The sequence below is a fragment of the Amblyomma mixtum genome, chromosome 1, assembly GCF_055824585.1.
Source record: "Amblyomma mixtum isolate Tamu chromosome 1, ASM5582458v1, whole genome shotgun sequence".
Classification (NCBI taxonomy): domain Eukaryota; kingdom Metazoa; phylum Arthropoda; class Arachnida; order Ixodida; family Ixodidae; genus Amblyomma; species Amblyomma mixtum.
Window position 1 is genome coordinate 22,710,796 of NC_143012.1, and position 24,187 is coordinate 22,734,982.

The 24,187-nt window shown below is 49.3% G+C and overlaps 2 protein-coding genes and 1 pseudogene across 2 annotated transcripts; 2 read left to right on the forward strand and 1 right to left on the reverse strand.

Moving 5' to 3' along the window:
• The first annotated feature begins 722 nt into the window (after positions 1-722).
• LOC149365711 (uncharacterized) lies at positions 723-2,900 on the forward strand. The gene is made up of 4 exons (XM_089545354.1): positions 723-2,081; positions 2,208-2,261; positions 2,362-2,400; positions 2,603-2,900. Exons 1-4 carry the CDS (start codon positions 1,930-1,932, stop codon positions 2,817-2,819), a joined length of 462 nt encoding a protein of 153 aa, XP_089401480.1. The 5' UTR covers positions 723-1,929; the 3' UTR covers positions 2,820-2,900.
• Positions 2,901-13,017: 10,117 nt separating this feature from the next.
• On the forward strand, positions 13,018-14,076 carry LOC149365712 (uncharacterized; annotated as a pseudogene).
• An 8,768-nt stretch (positions 14,077-22,844) lies between these two features.
• LOC149365713 (kelch domain-containing protein 3-like) lies at positions 22,845-23,930 on the reverse strand. The gene has a single exon (XM_089569154.1). The coding sequence runs from the start codon at positions 23,928-23,930 to the stop codon at positions 22,845-22,847; it is 1,086 nt and encodes a 361-aa protein (XP_089425280.1).
• Positions 23,931-24,187: the final 257 nt, after the last annotated feature.

Sequence of the window (24,187 nt, forward strand, 5' to 3'; positions counted from 1 at the left end):
GCTGGGGCGGCAGATATCCCTACTGTGAAATGGCCGCATTTTGAATCCATGATGGAGCTCATGGAATCTTCACTGCAGCCTGCACTGTGAGTTTAATTTGCTGGTGTAATGAGAACTTTTGCAACACTTGATGTAGAAATACATGTGAAAAAGAGAACAGAGCCAGAGCAAGCATAATGTGACTTTTACAAGGCCAAAAATATGGTAGTTGAACAACACGGGCATCTCATAGAGCACTGCATTGAACAAACGCAGGCACCTCATAGCATGAAAGTGATTGTTGGGGTAGTCTAAGCAGAAAGGCTAGTTTAGTGTTATCAAACTATATGCTTAGTGCCTCTAGCAGTATTCTTGTTACATATCTACACTGCTAGCAACATTAAGCTGAACGCTAGGATTTCTTTTGCTAAGGCAGTCAATGTCCAAGTCACATGTTTACAAGTCACCCTCTCATCTGTGCCTCAGTGCATTGAGCAGTAGTACTGTTATCTCTGCGTGTAATCAAGCAGCTGTATTTGCTTTCATGAGAGTGGATCATGAAATGTTGAACTACATAATTTGTTTTTCCAGAGTCCTATGCAGTACAGAGGAAGATGGTACAAGGTGAGAAACAAATAGGCCACTAAAAAAACAACTAATCTTGCGCAAACAAATTTCACAAGCGACTGCACTTGGTTATTCAAAAAGTTCATTCTGGTGTAAAATATGTACGTTAATTTCTTTTCAGCTTTGTCCATGCTGCTGATGACGGTGGTGAAAGGTTAGTGACAAAAAGGAGGCTTTTTAGGTACAACCTAAGACCTATACCGCATGGTATGGGCCTGCCAAGGCAACATGGAAATAAACATGATAAATGAACTGCCGATTGAGCAGCTGGCCAACTTAGGCCTGTGGAGATGGATCGTGGGCACCAGTCATCGTCAGGTCTCCACAAATATATTCGGCTGGACGTGCTCAGCCAGGCTTGGATGGAACAGCGCTGCGCCGGCCTTGCAGTTAAGCAGCCATGAAAATCCAGTCTGCGCGTGCTTGGCAGGCGTACTGGGACAGTCGTAGTCTTCGGCTGCCGGACCACGATGGCACGCTTCAGGGCCCCCCCTCTAGCGATGAAGCCACGAGCAAGGTGTGAATGGCGAAAAGCGGATAGGCTTGGCGCAAATCGTACGCGACGAGGACTGGCACGGTCGGGAGGGAATGCAGCGGCACAGTTAGCGATGACGTCGGTGTCAAGATGAGCAGGTTTAACACGGTCAACTGAGATTGTGTCCTGCTGGCCGTTGATGAGCAGGAGAAAGTGCTTAGGAGCACGCCGGAGCACTTGGTACGGACCATCGTATGGTGGCCGTAAGGGCGGGCGTACGGCGTCGTGGCGAACAAAGACGTGAATGCACCGCTGAAGGTCGGAGGGGACGTGGACACGACGGGAATACTGGCGTTGACGTGGTGGAACTACACTGCTCATAGCGCTACGTAGGCGGTAGGCGTAATCTGAGACGTCAGCAGGCGTGGGTGGTGAGGGCTCGAAGAATTCGCCAGGGACACAGAGAGTAGTGCCAAACGTTAGCTCTGCTGCACAGGTAGAAGAGTCACTGCGAAGTGCAGTGCGGAGACCAAGCAGGGCGAAGGGTAGGCGCTCAATCCATGGCGAAGGAAAAGCGGACGTCAGGTCTCCACAAATATATTCGGCTGGACGCGCTCAGCCAGGCTTGGATGGAACAGCGCTGCGCCGGCCTTGCAGTTAAGCAGCCATGAAAATCCAGTCTGCGCGTGCTTGGCAGGCGTACTGGGACAGTCGTAGTCTTCGGCTGCCGGACCACGATGGCACGCTACAGGCCCAAAAGTACAGCAGGAGCAGAGCTTTGAAAGCAGTCTTTTTTTAAAGCGGTCTTGTTTAAACTGTTGCCATCAGCGAAAACAAAGAACATATTCATGGTGCCTTTGCACAGTCTGTTATCATGCTGCTGCATATTTATCCTTGATCTCTGGCATTGCAGCTCCACGCAGGCAACGCAGGAGGGGCATGTGGAGCTACTGCCTCAGGCCACTGGCAGCGATGCCGAAGGAGAAACCTGGGAGCAAGAGTAAGTAAAATTTGCAATACCCTGGTAGATTTTCACATTCTTGTCGTCCACCTACTTTGCACTAGGTTGTGTTCTGCTATAAATTGCACGTGCAAGAAAAGTGCCCTAATGATACTCGTCTTGCAGATGCAGTCCTGACGTGCATGAGCAGGATGCTGCTGAGCCGACACCTGCAAAACGGTACGTGGGCAGAGTTTCTGGCAAAACAATTACTTTGCTAAACAGGCGGACCAAGACAAGTTCTTTCGTCTAATGAAGAAAACTTTGTATTGCATTATAGGCCACGCACGTCGCAGAAGAGAACAACAGAAAATTCTGGGTGAGTTTTGCAATCTGATCATTACTGAGAGTGTACATGTTTGTGTTCCCAAAGTTGAAGGCATTTGCAGTAAGGTTAACTGTGAGACTGCAGTTTGTCTGTTGCTCTCCCTTGTCCAATCGCTTTTGCCCATCATTTCCTTCCATGACGGTTGGTGAACTGACTAACCAGTTTGCACTACACTAAATTGCTTGGTCTGCAGGAATGCTGGCGATGACGTCATGAGGGCTTGTGTGAGCCATTTGGCTCAGATTAGGGAAGAGCGGCAACAGCGGCAACAGCAGAGGGATCCCATCGGACTTTTTTGTATGCTGTTGGACGCCCGCATGAGACTCATGCCACAACACCTGGCTGAAGACCTCATGCACAACATTGAAGTCATGACGTATAGCCTGCAGGTGCAGGGCAGGATTGAATAATTAACATACAGACTGTTCCGAAATTAAAGGCGCGCTGTAGAACGCTGCTCACAGCTAAACCAGTGAATTGGTTGAGCTCAAATTTCGTGCAGAAATGGCATTTGGTCGGCAGAATTGCTTTCTACCACATTTCTTTGAGGTACTTGCCTTAATCAATAAGAAGAAGTCGGATATTCCCATAGTTTGCAGCAACGATGAAATGAAATGGGCCAGTTTCTCTGCGATTGTATTGGTGGTGTCGTCTCGTTGTTGGCCATGGAGATTCGGCAAAGGAGGTGGGGCAGAGTTTTGTGGGAGGTTTTGAAGGTGCTCTACCCTAAGAAAGTTCAAACTTGGTGCAGTTTTGGCCAAACTAAGCCTTTTGTGGTCATTGATAAAGCAGTTGCTGAAAAGTCTTCAAACCTCCCACAAAAGAACCCCCTCATTTGCCTAATCTCCATGGTTGACCAACGAGATGGCACCACCAGTGCAATCACCGAGAGAGCGACCCATTTCGTTTCGTCGTTGCTGCAAACTATGGGAATATCCGACTTCTTCTTATTGATTCAGGCAAGTACCCCAAAGAAATGTGGTAGAAAGCAATTCTGCCGACCAAATGCCATGTATTTGCGATAATTGAGCTTGAACAATTCACTGGTTTAGCTATGAGGTGCATTCTATGGAGCACGTTTAATTGCGGAACACGCTGTAGTGTTGATGTGCTTTTATTTTTCATTAACTGCAAATGTTTTATACAAATGAATGTGCAATTGCAACTCAGTCATTTTTTAGGTTCCTTTTTTAAGCGCTACAATGTAATTTATAGTACTCAAGTTAACATATGCTAATCCAGATTTTATTGTATTGAACCGCAGAAGTTCCCATTTTTAGCCCTGTTTTACGTGACATGACTGAACTGTGATATTTTTTGTGCTTTTATTTTTCATTAACTGCAAATGTTTTATACAAATGAATGTGCAATTGCGACTTAGTCATTTTTTATGTTCCTTTTTTAAGCGCTACCATGTAATTTATAGTACTCAAGTTAACATATGCTAATCCAGATTTTATTGTATTGAACCGCAGAAGTTCCCATTTTTAGCGCTGTTTTACGTGACATGACTAAACTGTGATATTTTTTGATCCCAGTCCCTCATAGCCCGAGTCGCTTTAGGAAGTTTAAACCCATAAGCCCTCACCCAGCCACACTTTGTGTAAGGTTGGCTGTAGAATTGTAATACCACAGTCCGAGTTTTCTGGGGCTTGACGTCCCAAAGCAACTCTATAAGGGACGTCATAGTGGAGGCAGGGATTGAACCTGCATCTTTTAGGTCAACAGTCTGGCACCGTAACCACCGAGCCACTGCGGCGACGTGACTGCCCTTAAAAGTACAAGTTGATATCGATGTGCCTAGTATTTATGTTCCTGTTTATTTTTTGTGATCAATGTGATTATGTGATATTTTTAAAATAAGGAACCGATAAAAATTACCAATGGCTTTTTACTTACAAACACTTGTGCAATCTTCATCTTCAACTACTCACTGCTAATGTTACTTGCACTTAATTTATGAATGACCTCACTTCATGCATTGTTCTTATGAAAGAAGCTCATATTTTCCCTCTTCATGTAAAAGTACCATCTGTTGCAAAAGTTTACAGTGTGCTATACCCTTAGAAGCAAAGGCATGGAGGACTGTCAACTTTTGCTACAGACAGTACATATTTTTATCAAGCAAAACATCATCTTGCAAGCACTTATTGTATAAAATAAAATGCACCATTGTGTAACCCACCTCTGGTTACTCGTGATTTCCGGTCACCATTCCATGTTGCCACGGTACTGCACCTGCCGTGACGAAGTGGTGCGTGAGCTTTTCACGTACTTGCTTGGCATGCCTGGGAAGAAATTGCACTCAAGTTATATTTCATTATCTTGATAAGCCAACTCCAGTGCTGCATGTCACACAGTGCCGAAATGCTCCGAGCCTCTGATGTGTACCATTATAAACGAGGACTTCTGAAACTGGGTTCTACAGAACCCTCTAGTTTATTGGGTTACTTTTTTCCTTTGAGATTTTCTGTACATAAGAAATCAAAACAAATTACATGAGGTTTAGTAAGTTGAACAAGTATGATTGACAATGCCGGACACCTAATGTATGCGCCTGTTTTGGTGGCACATGTAGTGCAATGATTGGAACAAACAGCTGTATAACAAACCACATACCGTGTTGCGTTGCAGCCTGTGAGCCTTTGAGCCCTCAAGGCCGAGCTGGAGTCGTCACTCCTCCAGCTTCCAGGACAGAGGCGGCCCTCCCAATCTTCAGCGTCGGCAGAGCCTGGCGGGCAGTACATGGAGGAGGATTCTGCGGACTCTTTAAGGAGATAGTTGTGCAGCACTATGCATGCACCAACATATCTATTGATGTTAACTGTTTTTGCCTTAAAGGGTCGCCGCAGAATCCTCCACCTCTGTGCCAGGATGCCAAACGCATTTTCGATGATGCGGCGTGCCCGGCTCAGCCGATAATTAAAAATCCGGCGCTCGTAGTTTGACTGCACCGCAGTTTCATGCAGGGCTGAAGACAAGAACATGAGTGATGAAGTATAGAGAACATTTGCATGCACTTCTCAGTCGCAAGCAATGCACTGTGAGACCAAACAGTCTACTTGTTTGCATGGGAAGCATGACCTTGGAGCCTTCACTGAAGCTGAAAAGTTTCAAGCATGAAGAATACTTAAGGCTCATGCTGCTGCCAAGTGTAGAAAAGTTACTGCATGTGTATTGTTTTTTCTAGTACTCCTGCCAATGCACACCTAGAGCGGCATTTCTGTAATGTGATTTCGATACACTTGTTAACAGCAAGGTCACCGGTTTACAGGAATGAACCACAAACGTCCTAGTTAGATGAAAAAGTGACACTGCAAAGGCTGGGCTGACAAATTTGTGGCATGCAACACAAAACTCTTAGAATGCTTTACATGGCCTGTGTTACAGCTTTCTTGAAATGGTAAAATATGACAAACATTGATGAAACTAGGCATGCAATATTTGGAGAGGAAAAAAATATTGAAAATTCAGATTATGACAGATGCACACTTCACTGCTTGATCATGCCAGTGACATAGCTCTTTACGTTTTAAGTGCATTGAAACTTCAGATGTGGTCCTCTACCTCGTCTTGGAAAAGGCCGCATCATGTAGTCCTTCAGCGGGAAGGCCTCGTCCCCCACGAAGAAATAGGGCAGCGGCCCCTCACCACCTAGAGGCCTTGCAGTGGGAAAGCCCCACTCGCCACCAGCAATCTTCTTTTGGAGCGTCGACGAGGCGAAAATTCCGCCATCGGAGTCGCTTCCAAAATGCCCCATTTCAACGTAGAGGAACCTGTATGGAAGATAGTTTGAAATTCAGTGCAGATTGAGTAGCAATGAATGTGTTTCTGACAACTGCTCTTTTGATTTGTACCTGTAAGTTATGTTTTAAAGGTCACTACATGTTGCAGTTGCTGAGAATGTGCAGTTTGAAGGTTTGAAGGTTTATTTCCGCAACTAGGTGTTGTGAGGACAGCCAGGGAAAAAGCTGTATAGACAGCTTGAGAGGTCCTGGCTTCCTCTTACAGTGCAGCATTGACGGCGGCGGAATAGGACATCAAACAAATAGTAAGAAAAAACTCGTATGTTCTGTGCATAGAATGACACATGTACGTTCAGTAAGCAGTACATTCTGCTTGTAAAAGAAAAAAGAACTATATTAGGTCAAAGAGACTATAAAGGCAAACACAGGGAGGAGAAAATAAAGGACAGCAGAACTGACAGGTGCACTCAAAATGGTAATAGCAAGAAAAAGAAGAACTACATGAATATTTGGGGCAATTCTTTCAGAGAAATATTGGAGACATCAAGATTCTTGTGGCAGTGCAACTGGTTCAGAAGTGTCGGTAAGGTATGCTGCAACATTTGTTTGCCATAGTTTGTACGGCATTTCTTAACATTCCAAGGCTCTGCTGCGCGGGTATCATACACAGTTCTGCTTTGCTCTAACCTAGCAAGTGTAAGTAAGAAGTCATCATTTTTGATTATGGCTCAATGATTTTATACATGGATTGAAACCCAAAGGGCTTAAACGAAATGTTGCCCTCTGCATGGCATTGAGATTGACAGTGTGTCTTATTTATTCATCGCTGCCTGATAGTCAGCAGTCATGCAAACCTGTGGTCGGCCTCATTATTAAGAAGGTGTCTGCAAACTGAACATGCCAAGATTGTCATAATAGAGAGCCTTACCTGTAGTGTGCATCACAAACAGCAAGCAACGACTTGCTGAATGACCCTTTGTAATTTCGATCTGCACTCCCAGAGTTGGCAGGGCATTCGACCAAGACATGTTTGCCGTCAATGGCCCCAACGCAGTGTGGCATTTGCCACTTTTCTTCAAAGTCAGCTGCGATCTGCAGAATAAAGTTTAACGGATATACTTCCATTCATCAAAATGAATTGCGTTGGTCACTCATTAGTTGTTCCTGTGAAGTATTCCGGAACACCATGTGCAGTAACAACCTTTGCCTGCAGAGCACAGCAACAATAACATAATTAATATAATGAAGCTTACTTTTAGCCACTCGTCTGCCACCTGTGGATGCCTTAGGTAAAGTGGCTTCAGCACATCCCACAGTGCCTGGCAAACTGTTGCCACGAGGCAGCACGCAGTAGACCTTCCTATCAAAAAGTTGTAGGAAAGCTCCCTGAGGCTTTGACCCGTGGCCAGGAACCTGCCAAAGCAATGACATAGAAAGGTTGAACAGCATAGATACTCACTTCACTGGGAAATTGATTTACACACCACAGATGAACTGTTTATACTTGACTATTTATAATGAAAACAGTGCTCACTACTATGCAGCATGAACTCATGAAACAGATCAATTCAGCAAGCATTGTGTTATGACATCGGAACTACAATTGTTATACGCTATACATGAGAAAAAATGTTACCATTTTTCTGACAACGCGGGTTACCTAATTGTCATGGCCAAACGGTCAGCCGCTGAAATGGCACTCCTGAACCTGGTGTCCCGCACAGTTATAGAACTTCGCACCAGATCCAGGAGTGTGTCGAAAGTCCGAGGCGGCATCCGGAGAAAGCTGGAATGCGTAAAGGAGAAAAAAGGATTGAACAAGGAAGGTTGCAAAGTTGTGCTTTGTGCCATAAAGACAGAAATGAAAACTTACTCTCGGTAGTATTCTTCATCGTGCGCCCGCAGCTGCGGTAGCAGGCGGCTTGCATGTCCGGCGACATCCCGCGATCGGAGGCATGGTCGAACCCACCAGCGACGCCGTCGCCGCTCTTTCTGTGCCGTACGCGCGCGCGCAGCAAAAGCTTGCGCGGCCGCAGTGCACATCAGAACAGCGACGACGTCTTCCTCCTCGCTGAGGTCGCCGTAAAACATTCTTGTGTTGAGCCGAGGAGCGATGCAACAAAATGTCTCGGGACAAGCGCGAGCAGTGACTGGCGCGAACCGCAGCAGACGGAAAAAGAGCGCGTACGACCGCATTCCTGATGGTTCTCGTTTGGGACGAGAACAGAACGAGAACAGAACGAGAAGGCGACTCGCGTAGTCGCCTTGCTAGTGTGAACATCGGTAGTGGCGAGCTGCTCCCAGGTCGCATGCGACTGCGAGTCGCACGCCCTTTGCGACTCGCAAGTGTGAATGAGCCCTTAAACGGTTGCTATGGCAACGGCGCTCTGTCTGTTTGATCTCGGCCAACGGAGGGGGCTACGCGACGGCTCGAAACCTGGCGCAGTATTGCTTACGCAATAAAAACCAGGGGAGGAAACGGCTTCATAAGCACTTGGCTTTCGAAGGCTGGCCGACTGACGTCACGCTCTCTCCTCAGTTTTTCCGGGGAAGGGCCACTCTAAGTGGCCCTTCCCCGCACTTGGCCGCTGTTTGTTTGTATGTCAGTCTCTAGAGCTCCACAGGGCTTATTTACAATCGCCTGCTTAACAGTGCTCAACACATTATTCTAATCAGCTTTCATAATTCATAAGATAAATTTATTTCTTTTGAAAAAAGCTAAAAACACAGATTAGTTGCTTGTTTCATCCCCCAAACAAAAAAATTAACCATTATTCCATTCATACAGTGATGCCTCACGAGTACGAACCTCATTGATATATGGACTCAATTATGCACAGTTTATCTGCGACTAAACTTTTTCGATGCATTAACGCCTTGTTACCATAGAAACTCACTGATGAGACAGTGGACAGGGTGAAAATGCAGAGACCCCATTGTCGCATGCATTCTTCTCGCATTAATGTCCACAGAAATCTGAAGAAAACGTCAACTGTGGTAATGAGACACTGAGTGCACAGACAGTTAAACTGTTCGGATTTGAGTAGATGAGTTGAACACTGAGTGAATCATACACACTGGAAATGTCATCATACTGCTTGCCGCACTGGTGGGCACAGTTTTTTGTTAACCTGTGAACTGCCAAGCGCACCGACTCTATCTGCTCACGCACTTTCTCATTGCCAAAGTACTTCTCTTCCTGGTGCCATATTTAGGGTCAAGGCACAGCGATTCACTTCTCGGTGCACATCGTTCATTGCACAAAATGAAATAAGCAACTTAAAAGTAAAATAACGGAGCCACTTGCTTACATCATCACATTTATAAACTGCCGCGTATGTCTTCCCACCGTCCACAGCGCTAAGTGAACGTCTTTTTAAACATAACACACCGTAAGTAGAAAAGAAAAGCGTAATCCTCAGTTTTGAGGCGTACGTGGTGGGCAGTGGGAGAATTTGGTGCCGGTGCAAAGCGGGGAACAAGCGAACGTAAGCGGAAACAACAATTTCTGTCAATTAAAGCAGTGAGGGAATGGGGGCAAATTAAATGTGGTCTCAGCCCTCACATCTCGACGGTTGCATTGACGTTACAGGACTCTCACAAGCGCCTCAATATCGGCATTGCAGAGTCACCCACCAAGCGAAAGTGCTTAGCACAATTAAAAGATTTGAAAGAAGCCTTGTTAAGGTTGTTTTGGAACATGTGCAGGAATGGTGCTGTCGTGGCGACACAACAAGAGTGAATGGAAAAGTGCGCCAGGAAATCTAGCTGATCACTGAAGAAGGTTCGTATGTGAATCTATGAGTGAGAAAATAAATTTAGGATCGTGGAAGATGCAAGCACGACTAAGGAAATCAGGGAAGCATTGTACTTTGTTGACAGATATGGGTTCTTGTTGGCCCAGCATCGCTGTTATTCAGCTGGGGAGTAATCATGCTCATAGCAGGTAGTCACAGGCAAATGTACGCAGAAAGTTAGAGCTTTGCCTTTCCTCGTTGTCCTGATAAACCACGTCTTTATGTCGACAGCATTCCGAGTTCATACGTCGTTAACTTGAGAGACGGGAGCCCAGCGTTGCCGGTCTGTACGTGATGTCGCGCCGCTTTCATTCCCGCTTTACCCCTGGTCCAATAAATTGAACCGAGGTGTGAAATTCATGTTTTATCGTTGCTTTTTGCAGGTTTCTGCTGGTGACGACGAATAGCATGAAGGAAGCGGTGGACACGCTCATTCGCTCGAGGGTGATGACAATATGTCGACCAGAAGGCTGCCAGAACACGAATCCGTCGCCTGGCTGCGATGGGAAAGCCTCCGACAACGGAGCCGCAGAGCCTTGCTTTCTGATGTTCCGACGGTTCCCTAGACAGACAAGTTGTTTCTGCCGTATCTATACATGTGCATGATATTTAAGTGCTTCAAACTGGGATCATTCAGACAACTTGAGGCTTCCTGTGTGGGTAGGAGCAACCAGTTCTGCTTTTAGGCGCAACATCCTTTCATATTCACTTCAATAAAGAATATTAAACAGCAACCTACAACGACTCGACTTTTCTTTAGTGACAGTTCAATTTTCTCTTTTTAGATGACCATGAAGGTTTGTGACAGTTTTCAGCCTTCAAATCCAGTGCACCATCGCGGGCAAAAGTAAGAGACCCCCTTCCAAGTTCCGACCCGTGCCACTATGCGCATGGGCTCCAATTGACAAAGCACATCTGGTGTGGAAACGGGCCCACTGCGCCGGCTTCGACACCAGAAGTGTTGTGTTAGGTGGCGCCCCGACGCAGAGTGGCACGGGTCGGAACTTGGAAGGGGGCTTACGCGACGGTTTGCTAACTCCGCTGCAGTTCGTCGGCCAAACGTGGCCCCAGTCGGTTCCCTCAAGTGAGGTGGCGCTTTCGACGCTGTTGGCCAGTTCCGGCCGGTCTCTCGTCACACGAACTATCTCCATGAGACGAGCGCGCCGTGTTTCAGGTCACTTTACGCCGGTAATTTCTGTTTAACGAAGATATTTCCAAGACAGGGCACAAATATTATTCTGAATGTGCAACTACAGTACCTGCGCGAACGGTCCTGGGCGGCAGAGGTACGATCGGGATGTCTGAATCATTAGCTATTTCGATGAGACATCTGGTTCTTGGTCGGGTATAGTTTTTTGTTGCATTTACTTCCCTACAAACTAAATGATTCTGCTTACGGCGAGCCACGACACGGTAAATGAGTCGCATGTTGCCGAAAATATCGAAACCTAAAGCAAAGTACCAACGGTTTGAAGCAAGACAGTCAGTGATGCATACGGGCTTTTTAAAATGGATATGCAGGACTACCACCGTGAAACTTAGACGTTATTAAGGTCATAAAACGCGAAAAATGACGGTACTAGCACAGATCAGATTGAAAGCAGTTCATTCAATTCATATAGGAAAAACTATGCATCATAATGGGTGCCAGTTTTAATGGGCCAAACAGAAGAGACGTGCTTTTACGCGAGACAAGAGACGTGCTAGAAAAAAGTGCATTTTTGTAGCAATAACAAAGTTAAGTATCTGACATGTGAATGCCGACACGTGCTCAGCACAACCCAAGCGAGCAAGGCTGCACTTCTCTAGCTCTTCCAGCACTTTCCAGAAAATGTTTGCAGCCTTGGCGATGGTCAGTATGAATTGCGGTCGCACATTACGTAGAATGCTTATCTTGCCTTGGTTTGGGAGCAGACACGTCGACAGCTCGGCCGCACCGACTCACGGACGCATAGCTCGGGTGCACCGCCGCTGTTGCGCTTCTGTGTTGCGTTGCAGCCGGAGCCAACGCCGCACGAGCTGCGCTGCTCGAAACGCACTTATATAAATCTGGCGAGGACACAGAGGAGCAGCGATCAACTTGCACCGCAGTTTAACCCAAAAAAGGAACGCCTGGCACAAAAACGCTTCGCTGTAGTCTTCGCTGACGTGGTCAGCGCGGCTACTCTGCCGAGAAAGCCAGTCAAACAGCGACGAGAGCGCCCCCGCTCGGCGGTATAGGCAAAGGTGACATCCTCGGCGTCGGAGTTTCCAAACTGAAGAAGTAATCTAGTAACGTTGACATGTAGTACGTGTCAGCATTTCATATAGCATCTCTCTTTTTACTCTCCCTAAGTGAACTAACTCCCCGTACAACAGCCAAATATACTAATTCAGCCAAATGTGGCGTTTATTTCTTAAAAACTGCGTCATGCGTGTCTATTTCTTCAAAGCAGAACCTGCAGCGACGCTTTCCAGGCTTCCCAGGGCTGTCATATTTTATCTCTTCACCAGACACGGAATAATCAGCTTTGAAAGCGGGATAAAACTAGTAAAACTAACTTAAGTCCGCAGTGAAGCTCCACCCACATTCAGGACCACCGCGCAGAATTCCTACACGACAAAAATGTAGACCGTTGTTAAAACTTTGCCAGCGAAACAAGAAGTTAATCGCAAGAAAAAATGTTAAACCTCTAGAATATTGATACCTTGCCTGTTTCATAAATTAAGCATTAAAAAGCTGATTTCGTTCGCTTTTGTGACTGGCTAGCGGATTAATACAGTACGCTGCTGACCGCGGCCCATTGTTAACTGCTTTTTTTTTAATTTTATACTACTATAAACGGGGAGTTGTGCACTCGTAACCAAAGCCTAACGCCCGGCACAAAAGCTCCACCAGTTGGCGCTCGTTTAGCCCGCCTGACAAATTTCGCGGTCGGTGGACTTGGGGGAAACGCCTTCTGTGTCATATGAGACCACGAAGCGCTTCGAGAAATCTGGGCCCTGAAGCACCTCACCTAGGCCTATTCAGGCCTGTAGTGTTTTGTGTCTTGTCATCAGAGAGGTGGTGAGTGAGGGCTGTAGCCATGCCGCAGCAGGCACATCGACTGCGTCCGCACACGTTTTTCGGCCGCGTGCCGCAAGGCTTGTGCAATGCTGATATTTGCAAAGAGTTGGTGAAACGTTTTTCCAAGGCGATGGGCAAGGCTACGGAGGTGGCCGCTTTAGAGTCACCTTCAAGGCGAAGCCTGCCGTCCAGCGATTTCTTGTTAAGCCTGTGATCAAAGTGCGAGACACCGCGGTGCGCTTTGCGTACCGCGGTACGCTGAGTTTTTAGCTTTCCAGCGGACACTGCACGGCAAGCTGAAAGGAGCCCTGGAGCAGTATGGACCAGTGGAGAGCATCGTCCTGGAGTACGTGTGTGGATTCGACGGTGTGCCGAGCGGAACCAGGCGCGTGCGGATGGAGATGAAGTCGGCGATGCCCAACTTCCTGCAGTTGGCCGAGTTCACCGTGCAGTGCGAGTACGAGGGTGTCGCGCGCGTCAGCCCGCGCTGCGGTTCTCGCGACCACGTGCGGGCGGCGTGCCTTTGTGCGCGCTCTGCGGGGTGTTCGGCCACGCCGCCTGCGAGGAGCCGTGCCCCCAGTGCAGCGGCGATCACGCCGTTGAGAAGTGCGCGACGCGCACGTTTGCGTCAACTGCGAAGCGCGCGACGGTGGCTGCCGCAGCTGCTACTGCGTCGCAGTCTCCCGCCGCGCCAGAGGAGAACCAGGACCCTGCCACCGACACCCAGACCCAGGCCTCCAGTGGCCCCGCAGCTCTAGAGAGCAGCCAGCACGAGGACGAGGCGCCTGCGGAACCACCTGCAGCGGAGCCAGTCGCAGCCGAGGAGTGCGCGTCCGCAGCCCGAACCCGCGGCAGTACCCGCAGGGCGAGGAGAGGCTTTCTCTTGCACAGCGGCGGAAGCGCCGACAAAAGGAGCGCCCAGCCGGCACCAGCCCTTGATAAAGCCTCAGCGAGGCCGTCGCGCCATCTCTGGACAGCTCCACGCATTCTCTTACGTCCGCGAAGCTCAAGCGACGCGGTGCGCAGCGCTTGTCTGCTCCTCCAAGCTGTCCGCGGACAAGGAGGGGCGCTGGTGTGACTCCTGCAGTGCAGTGACCAACTGCGACTGCAGCATGCTAAGCGAAGCGATGTACAGCTCGGACCAGGATGAAGGGGAAAGTGGGGCAGCCGTCCCGAGACCGTGACCGCCTTCCTGTCGCGTAGCTACCCTTGCACCCCGAATAAAAAACTGCCCCCCCCCCCCCCCCCTGTGGAGGTGGAGGGGGCCTTATCGGGGGTGTAGGCTGGTTGATGATGCGTTGATGGGTTATGTGTTACCCTGGGGCGCTGCACCTTCGGTTGCCAGTCCCCCTTCTCGTCTGACAACGGCAAAACCTTTATCGTCTGGCAACAGTGGCATCCCGCTCATACTTCGTCTCCCGTGTGAATGCGGGTGCGGACCAGTGACGACACGAGATTCCTCCCCTACATGGGCTACGGAAGCGTGCAGAGAGCTCTGAAAAACCCAAAATCTGAGAAGTAGGAGGCTGCATTATCTAGCTCAAGCCTGGATGTCCAAACACAGCTAGTTCACCTGGCGTGGAAATGTGGAGGCTAACGAAAAGAGTTCAGCTTAAGTTAAGAACAACGCAGCGAGCTATGGAAACAAATATGATCGGCGTAACTGGAAGAGACTGCAAGCGCGCCCAGTGGCTGAGGGCCCGAACGCAGATGACATCCTGGTCGAAACCAAGGGGAAGAAATGGTCTTTAGCAGGGCATGTAATGCGAAGGCAAATTAACCGCTGATCTTTAACGGTAACGGAGTGGATCCCAAGAGAAGGCAAGCGAAGCAGGGTCGGCAGAAAATTAGGTGGGCTGAGAAGTTTGCGGGTGGCTGCAATTGGAGAAGGACAGGGTTAATTGGAGAGACATGAGAGAGGCCTTTGCCCTGCAGCGGGCGTAGTCAGGCTGATGATGATTACGATCTGGCACGCGCATCGAGCAACCATGGTCGTAGCTCTCCTGGTCTTAACCTTCACCCCCCCCCCCAACCGCCCCCCCCCCCCCCCCCGTTTGAAGTGCGAAATCTGTGTACTCAATAAAATGGTTTCCATCATCATCATGCCACCTACTAAGTTTCTCGGACATTTTTTTTTTCTGCTTTTGCTGGTTTCACAGCCGCTTTTATTGTTCCACGGCCACTTTCCTGCTACTGAAAGAAAAAAAAATACAACAGAAGAATTGCGCGTTCTTGGATAGAAGTGGCAAAGTTAAACCAAAAATCCTGGAAAACATAAAGACATCACAGGACTACTGGTCCGTACCCGCACGCTGAACAGTGTGCAAACTGCCCATTCTGATAAATTTAAAAAATAATAAAACGGGGGAGATGTGGGGTGACGTTAAAATACGAGGAATTGTGGGTCATATTCGGGTAAAAAGGTATTTCATGAAAGAAATAAGCCATAACGTAAGCTTTGCCCATGTTTCTGTAAGTTTAACGTGTATCATTCCAGTATTTAAAGGGGTGGAGACACCAAATTTGTCGTTCGCGCGTTCTTAGTTTCAAACGTTTCTTATGGCTCCAGGAAGCATGATACACACCCAAAGATTCATATATTCACAGTGAATAATTTATTATAGCATGTTTAGGTGAACGATTTTCGGTTTCGGTTTCGGAACGCTGAGTTGTACAGTGACGTCACAGAGGGGGAAGATCAACTGCTTCTCTTGGTCACGTGGGCCCACAAAAGTTGTGACGCACCTACTGCTGCATCGTCTGCTTTCCCACACACGTGCTGACTAGCGCATGAAAACAAACAACTGCACGTCTAGAACCAGCAGCTCGGATTCTGACAGATCTGATTCCAATGAGTGAGGACATCGACTTTTTTTTTTGTTCGCACGCTAATATCGCCTTCGCGGGTTCGCGTGGGGATGCGAAACACTTTGCAAAATGCCAGTAAGCATCGCTGCGCCGCTCTACCGAAGCTGCGCCCACAACCGGTGTCACACTTCGCTGCCGTGCAGCAGTACCTGAGCGCTGCTTGGGATGGTGTACAAATATCACAAGAAAAGACAAGATTGCCTTGTTATCAGAACTGCCAGCTATACTCGAGCAGCGACAAAGCATGTCTGCTTATGTTGGGAGTTTTCGGCAACGGCACCGCTCGCGGTCGCTCCGGGCGACGAGCTCTGCTGCTGCCTGGCTGCCGTGGTCGTCGCTAGGCCTATAGCCTGTTTAGCAAGCGGCCGGCGCTTCGGAAGTCGCCTGCGCTATAATAAAAGGCCTACTTTTCACAAATAGCTGTAGTGTTAACAGAATCATCTCACAATAAAATAATAGTATGGTCAATCTCCTCGACGCCTTCGGCAGCGGAGCTAGCGGGCGCCAGGCGAGCCGGACCCCAACGTCGCGCCAGCGGCAGCTGCTAGGCGCGGTTGTGAGAAATTTGCTCATATCACAGTTGTTACCTCTACTAGCAGCTCAGTATTGGTCAGCGATCGTCAAAAATGACACTTTTTTCACATTTCTTGTCCCATGGTTTATTATTTACGTCAAGAACACTCTTTAGCTCGCTTTTATGACGTCGGCAGACGGTATCCAGGCTGACCTACCGGCCGGCAGACTCGGCGTACTTCACATCCGCACAAGAAAATACAAAACAGCCATACTACCAGAAAGGATGCTTTCTAGATTCGAGATACGACAGCATGACTGTGCTAAAAGTGGATCTTTCGGCAGCGACACTGCCTGCGGCAACGCCGGCCGACGACCTGCGCGCTGGTCCCAGACTGCCCTAGTCGTCGCTAGGCCTATAGCTGCTTTCGCATATCGACTCCGCAGCTGAGGGCGCTTCGGGACTGGCCAGCGCTCAGAAACGTGCTCCGCTCGGCACCCCTTTACTGTGAACTCGTCCCATAATAAAAGATATGTTCGATTTCCACGACGTCTTCAGCAACTAGAGCTAGCAGACGGCAGGCGAACCGCACCAGGTAGCAGCAGCACAACACCGGCTGATGAAATTTGCTTGCATCGCAGTCATCACTTCTACCAGGAACTCAGTATTTGCCAACGATCGTCAGAAACGATACTCGTTGCCGGACGCAGGCAACGAGCTGCAATCAGACGTTGCGACGCTGTTCGCAACGGCGCGCCGCAAACCGAGCGAGTGGCGGTTAGCAGCAAACGCGGCTCGCTGGTGCGTCGACTGCGCTCACGCGGCTGTGCCCCGCTCATCGTACGTCACTGTATTTTGGTATGACGTCACTAAAACTTTAATTTTTCTACACCCCTTGTGACGTCATGGTTGATGGCGCTAGCGATGGGTCTAGATCGTGAGAGTGAGCATTTAGGTAATCTTTGGAGCCGAATTAAAATATTTTTTAAACGTTTGTTGCGTCCAACACCTGGCTGTGAGTGTCCTTGCATACATAGGAATCCCATAGCAGGCTTTTTATAGCTTCAAAATTTGGTGTCTCCACCCCTTTAAGCAAAAATGAAATGCGTATTCTACATGCACTCGTGAAGAGGGACCAATTCTAACAACATGAAAGCTATCGGGCATGGTAATATGCATCGGGAAGGGATCAAGGAAGGGTTGGGGGGGGGGGGGGGTAATAGGCTGTGGCGCTTAACTTTTAAGTCAAGGGCCTCACTAGGCGCAGTGGATAGCCGTTCGCTTCCGAAGTGTGTGCTTTTTCCCCGTTCTAAACGGCAGGCAGCAGTGATAAAGACTTTGCAGATGCAGACTATGGAGACTGCCGGAATGAGCTGGAGACATTGCGAGAGTTTTTATTGCGTAAGCAATACTACTCCCAAGAACCGCCTTTCGCGTAGCGGCGGCCACTTGGCACGTTTAACCTTTACAATGACCCCTGACGTCATACCATGCCTAGTGACGTCACAGCGTGACGTCATACCAGGAGCGAGAGACGGGCTACCAACTCGGCTCGTCGGATAATGGCGGCCGCTTGGCACGGCGCGCCGCGCTCCTCCCGCTAGAGGCGCTAGTGACGTTACGGCGTGACGTCATACCAGGAGCGAGAGACGGGCTACCAACTCGGCTCGTCGGGTAACAGCGGCCGCTTGGCACGGCGCGCCGCGCTCCTCGCGCTAGAGGCGCTGCATATGCAGCATAAAACACATGCTTTCGCAACCTACCAGGCTCAACCAGCTAAGCCCCCACCAATTTTTTTGTTCTGAGCTGGTTAAGTGAACGCTGTGGCATCTGCCAGCCGCATCTGATTAGTCCTGTTCTGGTTCCCTTTAAGGAGAAAGGTTTTGCCCTTTCTTTCCTACTTTATGCCCTCAACCAGAGCGTATAAGCAGCGATAGCTGAACTGCCCCGCAAGACGGCCCTCAGGAAACAGGTTTGAGTCAGGTGACGGTCGAGGGTGCGTTCTAATTTTGTTTATGTGGCTAGCAGGGCAATACTTTTTTTCATTCCGGTGCTGGCGGTCATGTGATAACAAAATTGGGGCGTCATCGAGAGTGCTGCCGCAACATATACACTACTGGTATTAATACTACTGCTGCTGCTGCAACTACGAACTACAACTATTTCTGCAGCTACTCGCATACTACTACCATGATACTACCACTGCTATCCCTCCTACTACGAGCAGTATTATTTTTACTGATGTTGCCGTTATTACTAGTTATTATTGGTGGCACTACTACTACTAATGCTGCGCTACCGCTACTACTACTTCTACTGTTATTGGAACGACTGCCAGTGCTACCGCTGCTATTGCTACTACAGCTGCTTCTAATACAACTACTACTCATTCTGCTGCTGCTGTCACTACTGTAACGGCCTTTATTGACAGGAGAAGACTGGTTGTCAAGGCCGGTTAGAGCGGGCAAGGGCAGGTCCGGTCCCAGAACAGTTGATGCTCTCGTCTCGCGCCGCGGTCGTCTCCGGAGCTTCAGCTGCCGATAGTCTTCCTCTCGTCTCGCGCCGCGCGTCGGTTCTGCTGCTCCGACTGCTAGTCATCTTCCTCTTTACGTTTGGCCCCGGGGGAAAAAGAGCCATCCTGGAGATTTATGGGGTCAACAGGACGAAGGGGTCGTAGTGCGGCTTCAAATGCGAAACGTGAACGGTCTCGCGCCCACGTCGTCGGAGATCGGGTGATGGCGTCACGGGCTCAACGATGTAAGTATCGGGAGAAGTGCGTTCAAGGACACGGTATGGTCTGTGGTAGTTTGGCAGCAACTTGGTAGAGAGACCTGGTGCACCAGAAGGGACCCGCGGAGCCAAACAAGGGATTGCGGCTGAAAAGTGTATGTGGCATGGGGGTGGTCGAAGAGGTATTTCTGGCGCCCTTGGTCGTCGGACGTGAATGACCGGGCGAAGTGGCGGCACCCTTCAGCGTGCCTGGAGGCTTCAGATACGGTTGTGGATTCCGACGAATCAGGATGGTAAGGAAAAATAGTGTCGAGCGGCGAGGATGGTTCACAGCCGTACAGAAGGAAGAATGGTGAGAAACCAGTAGTGTTCTGCGTAGCGGTGTTGTAGGCGTATGTGACGAAGGGGAGGACGACGTCCCAGTTAGAATGGTCTGCCGCCACGTACATTGACAACGTGTCACCTAATATTCGATTGAAACGTTCAGTCAAGCCATTCTTATGGGGATGATAGGCAGTAGAGGTGCGGCGAGTAATGTTGCATTGCTGCAGAAGAGATGAAACGACGTCTGACAGAAACACCCGCCCACGGTCGCTCAACAGTTCACGCGGTGCTCCGTGCCGAAGTATGAAATGGTGCAAAAGGAAGGCTGCAACATCCCGCGCCGTTGCAGCTGGGAAAGCGGCTGTTTCGGCATACCATGCCAGAGGTTTCCTGCAGCAGTGTAGGGAAGTGATCCATACAGGTCAATGCCAACGCGGTCAAATGGCCTGAATGGGCAAGGCAAAGGCTGCATAGGGCCGGTCGAATGGTGATGACCGGGCTTGCGGCGTTGGTAATCGGGGCAGGAACGGACGAATTTTCGAACGTGGTTGTACATGCCGCGCCAGTAATAGCGGAGGCGAAGCTGGTTGTATACGTCTTGAAAGCACCGCCGTGACCAGCTTGCGCGTCGCTATGAAAGGCAGCGCATATATCTGAGCGTAAATGTCCGGGGATCTTAAGGAGCCATTTGCGCCCATCAGAGAGATAATTTCGGCGGTACAAAATCGCATCACGAATAGTGAAGTGGGCAGCCTGAAAGCGGATTGCGCGCGGTACCGACACGACAGAACGGTCTGAACGATAGCGTACATGAGAAGTAATCCAAGGGTCCTTAGAGTGCTCGTTGGGCATATCGTTCAATGACAAAGGGCGCAGTCGATGGCGGGAGGAGATGCACATTCATTGGCTAAAGGTGAACGAGACAAAGCGTCGGCGTCGTTATGCTTCCTGAAAGAGCGATAGATCACACGGATATCGTACTCTTGAAGGCGTAAGGCCCAGCGGGCGAGGCGGCCATTTGGGTCTTTTAGGGAGGACAGCCAACGTAGGGAATGGTGGTCCGTGACAACCTCGAAAGGCCTGCCGTATACATAAGAACGAAATTTCCCTATCACCCGAAAGATCGCCAAGCACTCTTTTTCAGTGACTGAGTAGTTTTGTTCTTCCTCTGGCTTCGTCAGGATGCGGCTCGAGTATGCAACAACATACTCCGCATACCCCGGTTTGCGTTGAGCAAGAACAGCACCGATACGAACGCCACTGGCATCTGTGTGGATTTCAATTGGAGGAGCAGGGTCAAAGTGGCGCAGTATGGGCGGACAGGTAAGTAGACGGCGCAACATGATGAACGCGTCGTCACAGGCAGGACTTCAGCTTGAGAGGTCGCTGCTGCCACGAAGAAGGGAAGTCAGACGTGCGATGATAGAAGCGAAATTTCGGATAAAGCGTCGGAAGTAAGAGCATAAGCCAATGAAACTACGAAGTTCCTTCATCGTAGCGGGCTTCGGGAACTCAAAGGCAGCACGAAGCTTTCCTGGGTGAGGGATGACACCGTTTTGACACGACGTGGCCCAAAATCGTCAACTGGCGAGCGGCGAAGCGACGTTTCTTTAAATTGAGGTGAAGCTCGGCTGCCGCGAGGCATCTCAAAGCTTGCTCGAGGCGAACGAGGTGTGTCTCGAAATCTGCGGACAAAACAACGATATCGTCCAAGTAACATAAGCATGTTTTTCAATACAGGCCACGCAGTATGGTGTCCATCATTCGCTCAAAAGTGGCAGGGGCATTGTATAGTCTGAAGGGCATGACGTTGAATTCATACAGCCCATCAGACGTCACAAAGGCTGTCTTCGAGCGGTCAGCGTCGGTCATCGGGACTTGCCAATACCCCGAACGTAGATCTAAAGATGAAAATAATTCAACTCCCTGCAAGCAGTCAAGTGCGTCATCAATGCGGGGCACAAATATCACTAATACCGTAGTACCCCACGTACCTATAAGCACGATTCAGGCGTCCACTGACCAAGGGAGCCAGTTATGCGCACTTCCACTCCTTAAAATGATCGAAGTGTAAAGCGTTGCCAACGCCAATGAACACAATGAACGCCGATGGCCTATGGCTTCAGCGCCGCGCTTCTGGCACAACGTTGTGAATGCCTGCAGCCCACATCTCTCTCTCTCTCTTATCACCCCACGTACCTATAAGCGCGATTCAGGCGTCCACTGACCCAGAGAGCCAGTTATGCGCAGTTCTCTCCTTAAAATGATCGGAGTGTAAAGCGTTGTCAACGCCAACGCGAATGAACACAATAAACGCCAACGGCCTATGGCTTCAGCGCCACGTTTCTGGCACAACGTTGCCAATGCCAACGTCAATGAACACAATGAACGCCGACGGCGTATGGCTTCATGGCCGCGTTTCTGAAACAACGTTGTCAATGCCAACGGATGCAGTGCACATCTATCACTACCACCACGTTAAAGCACAATTGAGTGTTCCAAGAAAGTAGTTACGCGCTTTCCCTTTGCTTCGCAAGCTCCCGCTCATTTGGTTTCGAACCGCGACTAAGGTGTCCACTGCTGGTTACAACGGCGACGCCGCGAGACGCAGAAACTGGCGCCAAAGAGCTGCGCTCTGAAAAGGATGTCGCATACCTGAATAGGTCAACAAATACTTAAATCGACATTCATTGAAAGTGGTGCGAATTCACTGTCAGCTGATATACTACTGCACACGGTAACGCAAAATGCTGGTGCTTCCGAAGCCGATCAAACGAATAATTTTTAGCAAACGCTGTTGTAAAGTTTTTGTCGCCACTTTGGATGTGCAAATTCTTTCGTACGGCCGTGCCACCGTATGACGCGATAGTTAATGGGTTACTGCACATATATGCAAAATTGATCTTTCTCACATACCACTCATAAATCCCTGGGAGTCTTCATACCGATCTTGGCGCAGTGGTGCAGGTTAAGCAGTGTACCCCTGCCCTGGGATGGCAGGTGATACCACTGGTGGGACTTATGCGATCAACCTCGTGCAACAAAACTTTAATTGAACCGCCACCTGACGGATTGCATGAGGACGCCATCTTTTATGGGTACAATCGAATCTTAACACACACGCACGCACGCACAAGGGTTTTCGCTCAAGGGAACAAGTAAGGCTTACGCCTTAAAATCTGTTCTTTAGGGTGTTGATACAATATCACTTCAAATTCAAATCAATCAAGGCCACACCAAGAAATGATGCCTTTGCGAAGAAACTCAGCACAGAGAAGAGGCCAGTTCACTATAGTAAATAGCATTTACTGATGGATTCCGAAGCGTTGACGTCATGTTCACTGAATAATTGTACTCTGTAGCTACAGCCACCGCGTTCTAAAACTATCGAGCTTAGCGCCAGCGCAGTGCTAAAATTCATCATCATCATGAGTATGGTCCGAGTCAAAGTCGTCCGACGTCATGGCGCTGATCGCGTTCCTAATTCCTGGTGGTAACAGATCGGTGTCTATGCGTTGGTCTATGACAGTAAGCAGGGACATGGTGGTCAAAGACGGTGAGAAGTCCAGTACGTGCAAATCCGTCACTTCTCCATACAGTCCCGCAACCCCGAAGATGAACACCTTTTCGTCCGTCACACAACACGCCGCACACCTTCCGCCGGACGGGCCTTTTCCCCTTGCAGTCATCTCGCACCAGGACGACGTCTTCGGGCTGTACTTCCACATGTCTGCTACGTAGTCCTCCATGCTGCTGTCGTAACCCCCGAATATGTACAATTCACTGTTGTACACAAAAGACGAGTAGGAGTGCCTTTCCCACGGGACAATGTCTTCGACATGCGGCTTCATCCAGGTCGAGGTGATAGAGTCGAAAACGAACAGAGCGTTTACATTCCAGGCAGTCTCCCAAATATGCAAACCCGGGGCGCCATACACGTACATTTGACTCCCCATGGCAGACGCCGTGTGGCAGTCAAGCATTCCCGGATTTTGGCCTCTGGTGGGCACGCGATGCCACTGAAGGGTCTCCAGGTCGAGGAACTCTATGACGTCCTGAGAGGGCATGGCACCCGGCTGCCATCCACCGAAGATGTAAACTCGATGGCCTACCACACACGCCGTTTGAAATTCGTTCTCTTCTGGCACTTGTCCAGACGTATCCAGGCGGCTCCATGTCATGGCCATGGTGTTGAAACGGTAAATGACGTTGCGGGCTTGAGGGCCGCTCCCGGTTCCCCAGAGATAGGCACAGTGGCCATAGGCTACGACCGTGGGCTTGCACAATGATTCCTCCAATGTCCCCCCGTCGGGCAGAGTCTGCATCTGCAGTAGATGCCACATGTAGGATCGAGGGTTGAAGACATACACTTCGACCTGGGCTAGTTCAGAGTCATCCATCTTGTACTTGCATCCAAACGAGTAGATGTTCCCGTCGATGGTGACCGCATTGGACTGGAATGAATTAGGCACGCCTCTCTTCCTCACCGTCCACATCTTGACGCGACAGCGAATTTCCCTCCAGTCGTGTGCCCAACTTCTCTACTGCCCTAAACTGCTGCTGCAGAGGCTGAGACTGGACAACTTGCAAAACTGACAACTTATAGAATACCGAGCCACGTCACCTCCACAATTTTAAAACCGAAAACCCTCGTTCGCAGATGGCGATCTCGAATTCTTTTGTTCCAAGAATTTTTAGAACGCAGCGCTTTGGCGTTGCAACGCCAACGCCAATGAACTCAATGAACGCCGGC

Excerpts from the sequence above, each read along its gene's own strand:
- LOC149365713 (XM_089569154.1), bottom strand. The coding sequence starts at position 23,930 with ATGTGGACGGTGAGGAAGAGAGGCGTGCCTAATTCATTCCAGTCCAAT.
- LOC149365711 (XM_089545354.1), top strand. The coding sequence starts at position 1,930 with ATGGTGCCTTTGCACAGTCTGTTATCATGCTGCTGCATATTTATCCTT. Across the intron at positions 2,082-2,207 it reads GGAGAAACCTGGGAGCAAGA|ATGCAGTCCTGACGTGCATG; the intron begins GTAAGTAAAATT and ends CTCGTCTTGCAG. Across the intron at positions 2,262-2,361 it reads GAGCCGACACCTGCAAAACG|GCCACGCACGTCGCAGAAGA; the intron begins GTACGTGGGCAG and ends ATTGCATTATAG.